This window comes from Heloderma suspectum, chromosome 4 (genome assembly GCF_057233095.1).
Source record: "Heloderma suspectum isolate Gila_16-S chromosome 4, 16-S_ref, whole genome shotgun sequence".
In the NCBI taxonomy this organism is placed as follows: domain Eukaryota; kingdom Metazoa; phylum Chordata; class Lepidosauria; order Squamata; family Helodermatidae; genus Heloderma; species Heloderma suspectum.
Window position 1 is genome coordinate 10,047,747 of NC_139461.1, and position 18,636 is coordinate 10,066,382.

Sequence of the window (18,636 nt, forward strand, 5' to 3'; positions counted from 1 at the left end):
ACTGCAATTTTACCTAAGTTAAAATTCGAAGCAAACATTGAAGTGTGTCTCTCTCTGTGTGAAATTCCTTCTCAGATGAAGCATCTGGTGAAAGTTGAGGAATGCCTACTGAGTTTCTGATAAGATTAGCTTAACTCAAAATGTGGTCTCACACATCCTTAGGACTGACCATGGTCTTTCTCTTTGGGTTGTTGCAAAGATAACTGAAATAACAATTGCTAACTTAGTTGCTCCTGAACGCTGCCCTATAAGATGTTTTTAACAATGATTCTCTTCTCCGGACAGTGACATCTCTGGAAAGGAGCCTTAAGTCTCTTGGGACACCAAATGACACACTAGAACTGCGTGATGGCCTGTGAGTCTCTTTCTTTTGCCTGTGGTTGCCTGTTACCCTCTTTTCTTCCAAATTCCTCCTTTGTCTCTTGTCTTTATGTTTGCTTTCGTTACATCTAATTCTGTTCTAAGCTGGTACTTTTTACCAACTGAAGCTGGTATGCCAACTCCAACACTGTCTGAAGAGGGAGAATCTTGCCTCAGTTGTTCTTGCTGTGGTGACAGCCAGGCTGGACAGCCAGAGCACACTCTGCATGGAGCTGCCTTTGAAGACAGTTCAGAAACTTCAGCTTTTAAGGGGAAAATTGAAGGATAATGTAATTAACCAGACTCCATGATTACTAGTGACAATCCTTCTATATCTCACTTGGGTTCAGAGCGATGTGGTTGTCTTGACACACTGAGAAGAGGTGAGTCACACAGACAACAGCATAAATTGGACAGTATGCTTTTTTAAAAACATAATAAAACATAAAAATACACAATGTAACATACATACACACCTTTCATACTTAAAAGAGAAATAGAAGGATCTGTCTTCTTTCTGAAAGGAGCTAAGACCAGTCCTGAATGAAGTGGTGGCCCTGCACCTCTGGAATCAGCTTCTAGCACGTGTTCATCACACAGCTTCTTTGCAGGTTTTCAGGAAAGCTCTGGAGACCCATCTGTTTTCGCTGGTCTTTCCATGGAGTGTTTGCTGCAGGTTTATCCCTTTCTATAGTATTTTTTTGTGTTCATTGATATTTTTTTTCTTTTGAATTTGTTTTACATAGTATTGTATAGTTTTTTCTTGTACACTGCTTGAGAAGGTTCTACCCTTAAAGGCCTATAAATCATTTTAAATTCATAAATAAAATTCTCTTATGTTACAGCATGTTGTTGCTATCTTAAGCATTGGTGTGGAAATGTTATCCTGGACTTTTTAAATCATCATTCATATTTTGTGTTGAGGGGTGTGTGGAGTAGTTAATATATAAGTATCAAAAGTGAGCATCCTGCCTAGGAAGTCACTAGGAAGCGGGTCAAAAATAAACCTGCTGGTATCATAATGGCTTTATATAAATCTAGGGTGCAGCTACATGGAGAAAGTGGATAGGGAGAAGTTTTCCTGCCTTTCTTATAATACTAAAGCCTGGGATCATCCAATGAGCTACACTGTGAGAGATTGAAGACTAGAGTGGCCATGTGTCCTCTTTTACAGAGGACAGCCCTCTATTTGAAAGGTTGTCAGAGGACCATCCTCTATTTTAAGGCATCCTCTATTTTAAGACATCCTCTTTTGAAGGACTGCCCTGTTCAGTTCCAGTTTAAAGATAAAGAACCATAAGAACCATTGCCCATCAACACGTAGCAACTGGGCAGCAGACTGAACAGACAGGCACACAGGACACCTGGTCACAGCCTTCCATACTATGGTGAGATTTCATTTCTTTTATTACATTTCTATACCACCCAATAGCCAACACTTTCTGGGCAGTTTACAAAGGATAAATACCTAAAAATACAATATTATACATAATATAAAAACCATTTACACACACCCACACACATATGTTAATGACTGACAATTTTTGTGAACCGCACGAGAGCTTTGGCTATTGGGTGGTATGGAAATAAATAAATAAAGAAAAATAATGTACTGTATTTCTATTTACATTATAATAATCATTTCTAAATTTGCATCTGTACATATAAATCAGCATATACAGATGTTACTCAGATCCCAGTCCTCTCTTAGGAGGTTGGACTCGATGGCCTTGTAGGCCCCTTCCAACCCTACTATTCTATGATTCTTTTGGTTATGCATTTTCTCTTTTGGGATGATTCACAAGTAGCCACCCTATTTAGGACTGATAAAAGGAAGGACTTCTTTATAAAGCACGTAGTGAAACATTGGGCTTTGGCTCCACAACGTGTGGTGAGGGCCACCAACCTAGATGCCTTTTAAGGGAGATTTCATTTATTTCATGTCATTTATTATATTTCTATACTGCCCCATAGCTGAAGTTCCCTGGGTGGTTCACAAAAGTTGTGACAATTCCATGCAAGATACAGGCTACTAGTCATGGTGGCCATATGGCATCAGGATCACAAGTCATATGCCTCTGAATTAAGGATGAACAGACTGTGTAAAATCCTCTCCCTTTGTATGTCACGGATGGCCAGGTGCCTTTTGTTCCATTGTCCGCTCACAGACCGATGTAAACTTTTTCTTCTTCCGTCATGCAGGAAATATGCAAATAATTATGTAAGAGGTTTCGTAAGAATTCACATAATTTACCTTAGTATGTAACCTTTAGCATATTATCTCCCATTCCATTCCACTTTTCCTCAGCAGAAACTTGCATATTTTCCTATGGATAAATATGCGTAAATTTCAGGAAGTAAAAAACAAATCTGAAAGTCCACGGACCCTGTGTAGCCTTGCTCCACAGCGGATTCCACAAGTCGGATACTTAGAAATACGAGCTCATTTTAGTCCATCTTGAATTTCTCCAGCATCCCTCCTCTGAATACTAGTCACTGTGTTCCCAGGAGTGGGCGTGGCCCATGGCCCTCATGCCCTTTTGGTGGGCTTCCCCTAGGCATCAGGTTGGCCACTATGGGACACAGAATAGTAGTCTAAATAAGGATGCTAGACTAGATAGGCCATTAGTCAGGTCCAGTCCAGGAGAGCTCTTCTCATATGCCTATGTACTGGGTGATACTGCAGCCTAGGAGTTTTCCCATTCTTCGAGGACTGAGAGGCACTGCTGGGAGATTGCAGCTTCCATTACCTATTTAAGGACAACCATGATTGGTAAGCACACAAGGCTGGAGCCTGCAGCAGCGCCACCATCAGGTAGGGGAGTAGTGTTCGGAGTCTGGGAATTCACCAAAGGCAGTTTTCCCAGGGCCTCCCAGAATGGAGATTTTCTCCCCCTGGTTCTCCTTTTCTTTTCTTTTTTGAACGTGTACACCACCCATTCCTCCGAAGCTGGTCACCTATTTCTCCTTGAACACCCTTTGATTTAGAAGGTGTTTAGAGAATAATGGGAGAGCATTTGGTAGCTTGATAGCTTTTATTGTTTACATTTTAAGTAGGGCTTTAATTACACAGTAAAACAGTTGCATGCTTCAAGTCTGTGTGCAGCTCTGTTTCAAAGGACACAGAGATGCCAGTGTCAAGGAAGGAAAATGAAGGGCAGGGGGAATCTGTAAAAATGCTTAGGGTGCAATCCTATGCATGTTTAGACAGGAAATCTTCTGCCCAGCATGACTAGCTGGGGAGTACTGGAAGTTGTAGGACTTTGCTTCTGTCTAACGATGCATAGGATTGCAACCTGCATGGTTTTGTCTGCATTTTTGTTTGGGAAAGACACTTACTTTCATTTATACACATCGTCCAGTGTTGTTGGTGACTTCAAAAAAAGAAGAAGAAATGAAAAGGTGTGTTATGTTAAGTATTTCCTGACATAGAAGAACGTAAGAAGAGCCCTTCTGGATCAGATCCAGGGTCCATCTAGCCCAGCATTCTGTTCACACAGAATGTGAACTGTGTGGGCCAACCACTGTGTGGGCCCCTGTGTGGGCCAACCTGTGACAGGCCAAGCAGCTGTCGACCAGGAACCCACAAGAAAGGCATGAGCGCAACAGCACCCTCCTGCCCATGTTCCCCAGCAACTGGTGTGCATGGTCATACCGCCTCTGGTACTGGAGGTAGCACATAGCCCTCATTTTAGCCACTCATTTCACTCCTCAGTTCACTTCAGAGCTAGTGTGGTGTAGTGGTGAGTGTGTTGAATTGAGACTCTGGAGATCTGGGTTCTAGTCCCCACTTGGCCATAAAACTCAGCGCGGGACTTTGGGCCAGTCACTAACTTTCATCACAACCCACCTTATAGGGTTGTTGTGAGGATAATTCAGAGCAGAAGAGGACCATCCAAGCTGCCTTGGGTTCATTGCAAGAGGAAAATAGGTGGGGTATGAATTTAATAATCAATGAAGTGAAATCTCACCTTATCCATGAACTTGCTGGATGGCCATAAGCAGCCCCACCCCATCTGTAAAATGAGGATGATACTGGCCTATTTATCATTGTAGCAAGTGGCGAAATACTGTCTATGAAATGTATTGAAAGGTTGTCACAGAGAGGAAGGCCAGGATCGTTTCTCAATCATCCCAGAGGGCAGGACACGGAATAATGGGCTCAAGTGGCAGGAAGCCGGATTCCGGCTGAACATCAGGAAAAACTTCCTGACTGTTAGAGGAATATGACAATGGAACCAATTCCCTAGGGAGGTGGCGGGCTCTCCCACACTGGAGGCATTCAAGACGAGGCTGGACAGCCACCTGTCAGGGATGCTGTGACCTGGATTCCTGCATTGAGCAGGGGGTTGGACTCGATGGCCTTGTAGGCCCCTTCCAATCCTACTATTCTATGATTCTATTGAACATCTAGGAAAGATACTATATCAAGGTCCTGAACCAACAGCTGTAGTCAGTGATGGAGTGGAAATGGCCCAACCAGCTAAGACTTAATCCAGGCAAGACAGAGGTGCTTTTGGTCAGTAGGAAGGCTGATAGGTGGCTTGGCATATAGCCTTTTTTGGAGTTATGTTCTTCCACCCTAAAAACAGGTTGACAACTTTGGAGCGCTTCTGGACCCAACTGTGCTCCCTGGTGGTAAAGGATGATTTTTGTACAGTTTGGGCACCGCACAAGCCACACCCATTCCTGGAAAGGGTGGTCCTCTTGCCTTTATCACATCCAAGTTAGATCGCTACATGCTTTGTGTGAGTCTGCTTTTAAAAAGCGTTCGGAAAATTCACCTGGTTCACAACCAGGGATGTATGAGGAATTGGCTTAGTTCGTTTTTTTATCAGGATTTACCCAGTTCACACCTTCCGGACCAAACACGGGCTCTGTACGTTTCCGAACTTGCAGTGTGATTCATGAACTCACCACAACTGTGCTCAACAGCATGCGCACATTTGAAAACCTCACATGAAGAAATGCGTACTTTTGAAAAACGCGCACAAGTACACTTTAATCAATGCATTGCATTTCAAAGGGCTGCATACATTTCAAAGATTTGGGGAAATATGCAGGGAAGTCCACACAGATTTTCATGTGAAAAGAAACACAAAAAACAAAACTAAGCTTGCAGTCAGATGCAGATTCGAGTCGGAATGAGCTTCGAGATGGAATCAGAGAATTTCTGTGAGCTTCAGTTTGGCTGATGCGCGCATCCCTATTCAAAACACTGTGACCAGAGTTTTGACTGGAACCCATTTTTCAAAATATTTGACACTTTTATTGTGCAACTTTCATTGACTCTCGGTCTGTTTCCAAGCCAAGGTCAAAGGGATAGTCATTACCTTCAAAGCCCTAAATCAGGGGGTGGGCAACAAGTAGATCTCCATATGGTTTGGACTTCAATTCCCAGCATTCCTGACCATTAGCGATGCTGGCAGGGGTTTCTGGGAGTTGAAGTCCAAAACATCTGGTGATCTACCTTCTGCCCACCCCTGCCCTAAACGATGTGGGACCTTAAGGGACTGTCTTCTCTTACATGATCTTGCCCCATCTGCTTAGGCCTACAGGGGAGTCTCTGTCTCCAACCACCAGGAGAAATGTAGTGCTGAGCAAAGAGGGTTGGAATGTAATTGGGCTGTCCATGAGCCCATCCTGGCAGCAAACCTCCAGCCTGATGTTTATCTCAAACTAGGAGAGCTGATAGCCCTGATCATACTGGGAGCTCCACAGGATTTCGATCTCTCCTTTAATTGCTACGCCTCTACCTTGGGATCAACTTACAAAGTGTAACAGGGAGAGCATTTAACAAAGATCATCCAAGGTGGAGGCCCACGTGCTTAGTAAAATGTATAATGAATAATGAATAATTACCCACGTTATTTGAATATTTCTTTATTAAATGTACATACCACTCAACTGGCAAATGCCCTTGGGGCAGTTTACAATAATACAACTACAACAACGGAACCAAAACGATAAATCAAACAATGAACAGTTCAACATATTAAAACATTACAAATATTAAAAAGCCAGCAGTAAAAGTTAACAATGACTATTTGCTGGAAGAGAAAGATCTTAACCTGTTGTTTAAACATATACAATGAAGATGTCAGGTGGATCTCCCTGAGAAGGGCATTCCACTGACAGGGGCCCACTACAGAGAGGACTCTTTGACTGGTAGCCAACCATCACACACTTGTGGCTGTGGCACCCAGGACACCTTCGGTCTAGACCACTGAGATAAATAAGGATATATGTGGTTCCCCATTAAAAATAAAATAATAGAATTGAGATGTAAAAGGTTTTAGAACAAATTACCATCTTTGTTCTTGTTGTTCAGTCGTTAAGTCGTGTCCGACTCTTCGTGACCCCATGGGCCATAGCACGCCAGGCCTTCCTGTCCTCCGCTTTCTCCCGGAGTGTGCTCAGGTTCATATTCATTGCACTCTCCACTTTCACCCTCAACAAGAGGCTCTTTAGGTCCTCTTCGCGTTCTGCCATTAGGGTGGTATCGTCTGCATATCTGAGGTTGTTGATAATTCTCCCGGCAATCTTAATTCCGAGCTGTGATTCATCCAAACCGGCGTTTCTCATGATGTATTCCTGCATATAAGTTAAATAAGCAGGGCAACAATATGCAGCCTTGTCGTACTCCTTTCCCAATGTTGAACCAATCGGTTGTTCCATGTCTGGTTCTTATTGTTGCTTCTTGTTCCTCGTACAGGTTTCTCAGGAGACAGGTAAGGTGGTCTGGTACTCCCATCTGTTTAAGAATTTGCCAGAGTTAGTTGTGATCCACACAATCAAAGGCTTTAGCATAGTCAATGAAGCAGAAATAGACATTTTTCTGGAATTCTCTTGCTTTCTCCATGATCCAGCAAATGTTGGCGATTGGATCTCTAGTTCCTCTGCCTCTTTGAAACCCAGCTTGTACTTCCGGTAGTTCCCAGTTCACATACTGCTGAAGCCTAGCTTGTAGGATTTTGAGCATAACCTTGCTGGCATGTGAAATGAGCGCAATTGTGCGGTAGTTTGAACACTCTTTGGCATTGCCCTTCTTTGGAATTGGAATATAAACTGACTAGGGATGTACGAAAGTGACTTACCTTTTCGTGGATTCTGTTCATGGTGGGATTCCTGTCGGAATCCTCGACGGGGGGGGAGGCGATCCGGTCCTCCCCCCCGTAATCCTTGACGGCCGGCTCTGCTCTGCGGTGGCTGCTGGGTAAAAAAAAAAAAAGGCGTACGCAAATGGCGGCGGCTATGGCCGCCGCCATTTGCGTTCCTTATTTTTCGCCGTCTTAGTCTACGTAAATATTTATGTAGACTATGACGGCGAAAATAAAGGGGAACACAAATAGCGTAGTGGGCGCTATTTGCGTCCCTTTTTGATTCGCCGTTTTATTTATTTATTTATTTATTTATTTATTTCTATACCGCCCAATAGCCGAAGCTCTCTGGGCGGTTCACAAAAACTAAACTAAACTAGTTTTAGCCTATGTTACGTATGTAGCCTACGTTACGTATGCATTTTGTTTTTGTTTTTAACCGGGATGTGATAAGCTACATAAGTCTTTACGTAGCCTATCACATCCCTGTAAAACAACAACAACAACAACACCAAACGCCAGACTGCAAATGGCGGCGGCAGCTGGTCAGAAGACCAGCCGCCGAAGCTGCCGCCGCCAGAGCCCGAGATTCTCTGACATCCCTAAAACTGACCTTTTCCAGTCTTGTGGCCACTGTTGAGTGTTTCAAATGTGTTGGCATATTGAGTGCAGCACTTTAACAGCATCATCTTTTAGGATTTTAAATAGTTCAGCTGGAATACTGTAATCTCCACTAGCTTTGTTGTTAGTAATGCTTTCTAAGGCCCACTTGACTTCACTCTCGAGGATGTCCGGCTCAAATTCAGTGACTGCACTATCATGGCTATCAGGGACATTAAGATCTTTCCTGTATAGTTCTTCTGTGTATTCTTTCCACCTCTTCTTAATCACATCTGCTTCTGTTAGGTCCCTGCCTTCTTTGTCTTTTATCATGCCCATCTTTGCACAAAATGTTCCCTTGAGATCTCTGATTTTCTTGAAGAGATCTCTAGTCTTTCCCATCCTGTTGTTTTCCTCGATTTCTTTGCATTGTTCATTTAAGAAAGCCTTCTTGTCTCTCCTTGCTATTCTCTGGAACTCTGCATTCAGTTGGATATATCTTCCCCTTTCTCCCTTGCTTTTCGCTTCCCTTCTTTCCTCAGCTACTTGTAAAGCCTCCTCAGACAGCCACTTGGCTTTCTTGCATTTCTTTTTTCTTTGGGATGGATTTCGTTGCTGCCTCCTGAACAGTGTCACGGACCTCCGTCCATAGTTCCTCAGGCACTCTGTCTAATCCCTTAAATCTATTCCTCACCTCCACTGTATATTCATAAGGGATATGATTTAGGTCATACCTGAATGGTTTAGTGGTTTTCCCTACGTTCTTCAATTTAAGCCGAAATTTTGCAAGAAGCAGCTCATGATCTGAGCCACAGTCAGCTCCAGGTCTTGTTTTGACTGACTGTATAGAGCTTCTCCATCTTTGGCTGCAAAGTACATAATCAATCTAATTTCGATACTGACCATCTGGTGATGTCCATGTGTAGAGTCGTCTCTTGTGCTGTTGGAAAAGAGTGTTTGCTATGATCAGCATGTTCTCTTGGCAAAACTCTATTAGCCTTTGTCCTGCTTCATTTTGTACACCAAGGCCATGCTTGCCTGTTATCCCGGTGATTTCTTGACTTCCTACTTTAGCATTCCAATCCCCTATGATGAAGAGGACATCTTTTTTTGGTGTTAGTTCTAGAAGGTGTTGTAGGTCTTCATAGAACCGATCAACCTCAGCTTCTTCAGCCTCAGTGGTTGGGGCATAGACTTGAATTACTGTGATGTTGAATGGTTCGCTTTGGATTCGTACAGAGATCATTCTGTCGTTTTTGAGATTGTGCCCCAGTACTGCTTTTCCCACCCTTTTGTTGACTATGAGTGCTACTCCATTTCCCCTAAGGGATTCTTGCCCACAGTAGTAGATATGATGGTCACCTGAATTAAATTCACCCATGCTTGTCCATTTTAGTTCGCTGATTCCCAAGATGTCGATGTTCAATCTTGCCATCTCATGTTTGACCACCTCCAGCTTACCTTGATTCATTGACCTTACATTCCAGGTTCCTAAACAATATTGTTCTTTACAGCATCGGATTTTCTTTTCACCACCAGACACATCCATAGCTGAGTGTCCTTTCGGCTTTGGCCCAGCCGCTTCACTCTTTCTGGTGCTACTTGGAAATTCCCTCTGCTCTTCCCCAGTAGTATATTGGACACCTTCTGACCTGAGGGGCTCATTTTCTGTCGTCATATCTCTTAGCCTTGTGATACGTTCCATGGGGTTTTCTTGGCAAGAATACTGGAGTGGGTTGCCATTTCCTTCTCCAGTGGACCACATTTTGTCAGAACTCTCTGCCATGACCTGTCCATCTTGGGTGGCCCTGCACGGCATAGTTTATGGCATCTATCTTGAGTAAAAATAATAATAATAAATCACTGCAGTGCCCAGTTCAATTGTCAAGTGTTTCCATATATATATGTATGTATGTATGTGTATATATATACACACACACACACACACATACATACATACAGTATGTGTGTGTGTGTGTGTGTATATATATATAGAGATATATATATATATATATATGTAACATTTATGTCAGATGGAAGCTTTTAAGTGTCAACATTTCTAATGGAGGGTAAGATTTTAATATTATTTCTTTGGGTTTTGTTATTCTGCTTGTGTAAGCTTTATGCAAATGATTTCCATAAATATTTTGAAATGGTGTGTCAAGTCTGTTGATATGTTAAACCCTTCAAAGTAATATCGTCCCGGTTTAATGTCAAAACTGTTTGGTTTAAGTATATCTAGTCACAGTGTGTTTATCAGGCCTAGTATCGGCTTCATGGGAGGCCTAATTGAGATAGCGGGGGTTCGGGGCGGGGATTCCTCCGAATGCAACCTTTGCACTTCTCATCTGATCTACACAATGTGTGAAGTGGTATACTTAGAATCATAGGGTCAGAAGGGGCCTACAAGACCATCGAGTCCAAACCCCTGCTCAGTGCAGGAAGCCTGATTCCCAGGAGGTCTCCCATCCAAGTACTAACCAGGGCTGACCCTGCTTAGCTTCTGAGATCAGACGAGATAAGGACATCCAGCCTACTTGGGACAGAGCAAGGCAATGCCAATATCGTACATAGAATTCAGCTTTGCCAACACTGGGCTGGTTGTACAACCATAGAGTTGTATGCACAGATTTCATTTTTATCCTGCCCTTCCTCCAAGGAATACAGGATGTTGTACATGCCCCCCACCTTCATTTTATCATCCCAACAATGATGTGAACCTTAGGCTGAGAGACAGGAACTGGCCACTCTGTGAGCTTCTTGGTTGAATTTGAATTTGAAATGTGAATTTGAACCTGGGTCTCCCTAGGCCGTGTCTGTGTCCAGGACATTGCTCTCATTGTAAGGGACACACTGATACTTGTTTAGGATTGGCTGAGAACTTTGTTTCAGTTCCTTTTTAATGAGAATTTACCGAATTTTGTGAAGTTCTTCACATCTGCCAGAGAAAGAACTTGAGATTTAAAAACAAAATAGTGAATGTGAGAGCAATTTGCATTGAAAGGCCTTTAAGGGTACAATCAGCCTCCGAATTCAGGCATCCTATGCAGGGTGGGAGGAGTGCAGAGACGTTCATTGCCTCCGTGCCTCTCTCACCCTGCATTTTGGCTAGATAGGAGATTTTGCCCATCTAGCTCGGGTTCTGCGGAGCGGGAGGGAAGGAGGCTGGGGCGGCTGGAGGTTTCTTCTCTGGTCTCAAATCCAGGAATCTGAAATGCGCTATGGCTCAGGGGCCATAGGATTGCTCTCCCCCAAAGATAAATTGCCTACCTCCCTTAGCAGAATGTCCCAATACCGAAAAGCTGATATAATGGGGAATCCCTTCCTAATATTTCACTGAAATCTTTCCCTGAACGTATCTCCCTAATGCTGGGAAATTCTGGGAGATATAGAACTTTTTTCTGGTTAAACATGTGTAGGATTGTACCCTAAATCTACCAGGTAAGGTGAATAGTGAACCCACTCCCCTCCCTATTTCTTTTAGAGACTTCATGCCTCCCTCCGCCCCCAAACAGTGGAATTGTAAGCCTGTTTCCCCAGGAGTCGATCCCAATGATTTGAGCAGTTTCAAACCCACTGGACTCAAGGTCCTCTTATATTCACAGAAATATAACATCTGGAGCAGCCGAACACACAGTTCAGCAGTGAGGAATCTGCCTCTAGAGTTTTAGGTAAATTATCCCCAGACATCCCATGGATCCAAACAGGGAAGAGGTTGCCTCTGTAGAGAAATGTCTGAACTGCACTTGAAAATGCTATTGCTAACCACTGCAATTTGAATGGGGAAGCTCATTGTCTGAATGGAAAGTGCCCACGGGAAGAAAGTTGCTTAGCATTTCACGTATGCAGCCTGGTTTCTGTTGCTGTCAGGGGCAGGTATTCATTGCTCAGCCGAGTCCTTCGGGGGGTTGACGTGTTAATCCAATCAAGTTGATATTCAGTGAAATCTGTACATTGGCTCAGTGGGAGGACTGGCTTATTCCTGGAGATTTATGTCAAGCCAGAAGCTGGAAGCCACTTCTCTTCTGATAGTTTCACATCTCTGATCATTTGACTTTGATTGCCAAGAGTTATTTAAGTTGCCTTGTCTACCAAAGCGACACCATTTAATCTGAAGTGGCTTCTGGTAGCATGCATTCTAGTTTTTTTCCGAATCTTTACACACAAGGGTTCAGCTGTGTAGCTTTTTCGATGAAACAGGGGGTCTGCCTTGGGGATGGAACGGCAGGTTAAGGAAGCGAGCTCTGTTTAGTTGTGCAATTATTATTATTATTTATTACCTGTCTATACCATCCCATAGCTGAAGCTCATTCATCTAGGGGTCTACAACATGGTGCCTGTGGGCATCTCTCTTGATGCCCACCAGATTCCCTGACCCTCCTGATTTTAATTTATGTCTTAACATTTCTTTTTCTTAATGAGGAGGCTGCCATGCTGCAAAGAAAAGTGCTGCCCACAAGCACCATCTTTATTTGGGTTCAATTGAGTGGTTTGGTGTTGTGGAGCTCAGACCCCACTTCTGCCTTGTACTTAGGTTCTTCGGCATGTTACTATTGTTTTAGGCTCACCAGTTTGCCTTCTGGGAAAATAGGTATTTTTGTGACCAGCCATGCCCACCAAGGCAGCTATTTTATGAATGGACACCTCCTTGCCTCCCCCCCACACCATTGCAGGTGTTTAGGCCATGGCAAACCTCAAAGAAAACCAGTGCAGAGATTTGAGATTGCATTGCAAATGATGGGAGTAGTGTAGCCACTTATTTATAGGGATGTCACAGAAGTCCCACAGCGGGGTGGAGTCTAGTGGATCCCCCCCCCCAGCTCGGCCTACCCTACTCCCGTACTCCAGTCCACAGACCACCGCTCTTGCCTGACTCGGTGCGCACCGTTTACACCTGTAATATGGTGTACTTGGCTGCTTTACAGCAGCCATTTGCATAAAAGGCCCTTTACGTAAAAGAATGAGCTTCAATTTTTATGCAAAATGGTGGTTTGCTGAGGGATCAGCCAGCTGTGCACTGCTCTCCGGATGCTTGAGGACTACCTGGCGTCTCTCCACACACGCCAAGTGGGGCAGGCAAATTTCAGGGGTCCAGCGAGCAGCACACAAGGTGGACTTGGGTGAGTCTGTCCATCCCTACTTGTGAATTGCCCCGAAAGACAAAGTGCATCACCAAAAAAAGAGGACAAAAGAGAACACTGATTTGCATGACATGTGGATATACTAATTAATATGTATAGATGCACATTTAGAAATAATTATTAAAATTATATAGAAATATAGTATGTATGTATGTATTTCTATACCACCAATAGAAATATAGTCCATCTCACCACAGAGTGGAAGACTGTGACCAGCCGATCTGTGTGCCTTGCTCAGTCTGTTGTCCAGTTAGTGTTGATGGGCAACTTCAAGGTCCTTTTGCTCTTCCTTCTGAGGGTTCTTCATCTTTATGGAGATGAAGACTTGGACAGCCCTTCAAATTGAGGGCACCTTCAAATTTGAGGACAGTCCTTTGGCAGGCCTTCCAATACAGGGCTGTCCTCTGTAAAAGATGACACAGAGCCACCCTAGGTGGGTGAGATGAATGATCTTATCAGCAGAGTTCTGGATAGAGGTTGCAGACTGAGGTGTGACAAGGGAAAGCAAGAGATCAGAAACGTACAGTAGTCAACGTGGGTGATGAATAGGCCGAAGTGATGGGGAGAGCCTAGTAGGTGTTCACTGTGTTGGTCTATGATGAGTGATGTGCCATGGTGAGGGACTGAGGAAAGAAGAACTGAAGATAAGTGCCTGATATCTCTTACTAATTGCTGTGGACCAAGCTTTTTTGTTTGTTTGTTTGTTTGTTTGTTTGTTTCCCAGGTTTTATTTCCATCTTCTCTGGCCTAATCCAGATATTTGTTTTGAAAGTAGCACATTAAAAGCCGATGAACAAATTACAGGGGAGAGGGGTATACGAACTCCCATGTTAGTTCAATGCTGTTTGCTCCGTTTTATTCCCCTGGCTGCTGCTTCTCAGCTTAATTTTTCTCCTTCTTTGCCTTCACCGTACTACCATGCTTACCTTCACTTGCCATCATTGACTTTCAGTCTGGTTAGCTGTGGCAAACCTGCATATGTAAGATTATGATGTCAGCAACAAAATTCACATGGGTCATAACCGCCTATCAGATTAAAGGGTCATAAGGGGAAATGAAAGATGAGTAGTGAGGGCCAAGAAATTTCAGGGGGGGGGGGAGTTGAGAAGAAGTAACTGTGGAGTGGAGGGAACAGTACAAAAAAGGGGACCAAACCAAATTGAAGCAAACTGACAATCTTAAGAGTCCTGAATACCCCCCCCCCCCAAATGAACACAAAGGTTGGTATGTAGCCCTAGTCTACAGACATGGCTGGCATGGAAGGTTAATAGTACTTCCCTTATTTTCTGAGTGGCCAATAATATAATCTGATTTCTTGTTTGAGAGAAAAGCAGGAACATGTCATGTACATATTGGCTTATACTTCTCTCATTTTAACCCTAACAATCTGACGTCCTGCACTGAGCAGGGGGTTGGACATGATGGTCTTATAGGCCCCTTCCAACCCTACTATTCTATGACTCTATGACTTTTTATTTCTTCCCATCCCTTTTCTCACACCCAAGAGTAAGTTGCAGCTCTGAGTCACAGTTCCTTAAGGCCAGCTATCTCAGCAAATAAAGGTTTATGTAGCTGGTGCTGAGAGTGCCTCCTGTTTATCAGGTAATAATGGCTTCCTAGCTCTGAAGGCTTCAGAACTTGTTCACTCCGTGATGAAGTGCCATTACTAAATGATACCAGTGCTGGATGTCTGACGCGCGGTGTAGTTCACTGCCGTATCACCCTGAAGTGTCAGACCATATTACTGAGCGCCACATTGTCAAGGGCCATGCAGGGCTGGTGTTGTGCAGTTGTTAAGAGGAAGCTTAGGACGTTTTCTTTTTTCTAGGCCAAAGTATTTGCATACTCTGGTGGTGGCTCTCCATGTCTCATCATCATGGTCAGCATTGTAGTCTTTGTAGTCAGCTGCTTCCTGATAAATGTAAGGTTCTGTATCTACACACAACAGATCGAAGGAACAAGCATAGGATGGGTGAGACGTTGCAGAAGCTCGTGTGGAAAGCATCTCAGGCTCAGCATCTCAGTTGATCATAAGCTCAACATGAGCCAGCAGTGTGATGCGGCTGCTAAAAAAGCAAACACAAACTTAGACTTCATTAACAGAAGCATAACACAGCTACATGTAAGGGAGAAGTGTTCTAGCTCCTCTTAACAAGAGCAGCAACAGATGAAGTCACTTGAGCTCTAGTGCCTTACAGTTCCCAGTTAAGACACTGTCTGTCACCCTTGGGGCTAAACGACACATTACCTTTAATACGTAGGCAGCTACATCACTGCATTTTTTTCTTACTCTAATGTAAGTGTCAGAGACCCCATCCAGATTGGGAACTTTGTGTGGGGGTGTAGAGGCGTTTTGAACATTCCTGCCCATTGTGATCCCAACCTGGCACACCCCGCCAACACACACCTGCACACCTGCAATTTACATGGGAACCCCCCCCCACACACACACACACACATTCCCTGTGGGAGATTATTATTATTATTTTTCTATGCAACTTGCGGGTCTGAAGGTTCCAATTTTGGGGTGTGAGGGGAAAAGGTAGGTATGAGCAAAGAAGTAATATTTGAGATCACTAGAATTCTCTGAACAATGCCTCACTGCTCCTCTCATGCCTGATTTCTATTCACATTTGCAATCCCTGCTCACTCTGTGCTAATGGGAAAATTGTGCAAATCGAGCAGCAATCAAAAGTGAAATTGGGGCAAATTTCCCCAAATTTCCTCCATAGACTAAAGCAGGGCTGATTCAATCAATAGGGGAATTTGCACAAATTAGGAAATTTCCACAAAATCATTCTGGGAAAGTTGCGCAAACCAAATGTGAGCACATGTCCCAAAATTTGTGGACATTTCTGGTTCTCATGCTCGAGCTTATGATCGTGTTCAGGGCTCCAAACAGGGCATGCTTGCATGTTTTGCAAGCAAAAATGAATTCTTATACATCCCTAGAAATAGGCTTAAAACTTCACCTACAGTGCAAACATTTGAGGTCTCCTGAACTCTTCATCAAGGTAGATGGTGAACAAAGTACAAAAAGGGATGGGGTGGCTGGTGTTCAAGGCATAGAGCAGGGGTGGGCAGCTTGTGGCCCTCCAGATGTTGGACCTCAACCCCCATCAGCTCTAGCCAGCACAGCCAATGGTCAGGATTGCTTGGAGCTGAAGTCCAAAAACATGTGGAGGGCCAAAGTTGTCCACCACTGGCACTGAGTCTGCCTTTAATCACAGTCTTACAATGGAATGTAGGAGGAGGTAGCAGATTCAGATCAGCTCTTACTAGGTGCACCTAGGACTGTCCTTTGGACTGCGCAGGTGAAGAAATGTACAATGGTTTCTGAAAATATAAGTTGTTACCCAGATCTGACTCCATAATTAGGTTAAACGTGCTGGTTCCTTGGTAGGTGGAAAACAGAAAGAACGAGAAACTAAAGATTAAAGATTAATTTTAGGTGGTATACTAGGTAAAAGAAGAAGCCCACTTGGGTAGCTTTATGTAGTAGCAGTAGAAAGCTACAACAATAGCACTCGGCAGTCTCGCTGCCATTGCATATACCATTTCCAACATGCTAAGGAAAGGTCAGTTTCCATTTCAATTATAAATCTCATCTCCATGTTTTAAAGGGATGCCTGTAACTGCTCAAGAGGTCATTTTCCTTGCTTCATTTTTAGAAGTATATACATATTATTTAGGAAACGGCCTTTTAGAATGTTATTTGTTGTTGTTGTTGTTGTTGTTCGTCTTCTTCTTTAAAGTTTCTATGTGGGTGTCTGAAAATACTTCCGATGGTATGTAATCTGCAGCAAGCTATCCAAATGCAATCTTAGACTCCCATCGACAGAAGCATAAGGCAAGAGGAAAGTGTTGCAGCTCCTCTGCACAACGATAGCAGCACTTAGTCTCCCCTTTCCCTTCTCACTTGGGAGGTGCGGGGTGCACTATATGAGGGGAATCTCCCTGTTATCTCTGATCTGTGATTGAAGATAATACCCCCCCACACTTCATGCTGCCCCTCTCCGATTGGGAGGGGGAGCAATGTACTCAGTGCTGTGCCCATGGCAGGAGCTCTTTGTGGGGAAGGTGAAAGATGAGTGAAGTTGGCTCCCGGCTGAAGAGCCAATTGCTAGCAGCTAGGAGTGCACGAAAGCCACTTACCTGGTCTCGCAGCTTGTTCGCGGTGGGGGGGAGGCGCTTCGCTGCTCTCCCCCTGAAGTTCAGGCCGGGGGGGGGAGGCTTCCCGCCTCGCCCAGCCGAAATTCAGGCCGGGGGGAGGCTTCCCGCCTCGCCCGGCCAAAATTCAGGCCGGGGAGGAGGCGCCTCGCCTCGCCCGGCCGTGAAATAAAAAGTTAAAAAAAAAAAACGCCCCCTGATAGGCTACGTGACGATTAACATAGCCGGTCACAGCTAGATCTGCAAAGTCAGCCGTGATAGGCTACATTAATCATCACATAGCCTATCACGGGTGACTTAAAAAAAAAAAAAAAAGCGCGTACGCAAATGGCGGCCCCCATAGGGAGCCGCCATTCGCGTTCCTTATTTGGTCGCTGTAGTCTACGTAATCTTTACGTAGACTACAGCGACCAAATAAGGAACATGAATGGCAGCTCCCTATGGGGGCCGCCATTAGCCGTAAGCGCTTTTTATTTTTTTTTTAAAGTCACCCGTGATAGGCTACGTGATGATTTACGTAGCCTATCATGGTTGACTTTGCAAATCTAGCCGAGATAGGCTACGTTAATCGTCACGTAGCCTATCATGGGGGTGTTTTTTTTTTTAACTTTTATTGGAATGGCGGCGGCGGCAGCCGGTCGAAAGACCGGCTGCCGCCTCTGCGCCCTGTCGAAGACCTGCTGAACCGCCGCCGGGACCCGCCGCCGGAAGGGACATTCGGGAAAGGTAAGTCCCGTCCCGGGGGGGGGGGTGCGGGGGGGTGCAGAGAATTTCTCCCCGAAACTTCTTCGGGGGGCCGAACACATTGGCGCTCGGCCCCCCGAAGTTTCGGGGAGAAATTCTCCGCCATCCCTACTAGCAGCACACAATGTCTTCCGCTCCCCCAACTGGCAGCCACCACTGCTGCAAATTCCTAGGTCTCTATTAGCAATACACCACCTGATGCTCTGCCTTCCTCATTTGACCTGGGGCACTTCCAAAGCCCTTGGTGCTGGCCCCTCATCCTCCTGCCCCAATGTACAGAGGAGAGAGGGGGTCAATTGCTTGCCACCACTAAGTGCCCACCTCAGTGACTATGCAGTGAACAGGGAGGATGCAGATGATCCTAGCTGTCGTTGCTGCTTGCCTGCCCACCTGGGCAGGTGGTGACCCCCTGCAGCTGCCAAGAGCACCACTGAGAGCTCAGCAGAGGTGAGTGAGTGGTGGCTGCTTCCAGCCATCATCACTGCTCACTCGCCCACTAGGGATGTACGGACTCTGTTAAA

The 18,636-nt window shown here is 44.6% G+C and overlaps 1 protein-coding gene across 34 annotated transcripts in view; it reads left to right on the forward strand.

Annotated features, from left to right (window-relative positions):
- Window positions 1-18,636, forward strand: part of TSNARE1 (t-SNARE domain containing 1) — a 579,510-nt gene that overhangs the window by 204,371 nt on the left and 356,503 nt on the right. For all 34 annotated transcript variants that reach the window (XM_084848631.1, XM_084848635.1, XM_084848636.1 and 31 more), the window contains one exon: window positions 286-355. In XM_084848631.1, coding sequence (XP_084704757.1) covers window positions 286-355 — 70 coding nt within the window. The remainder of the gene's footprint in view (window positions 1-285; window positions 356-18,636) is intronic.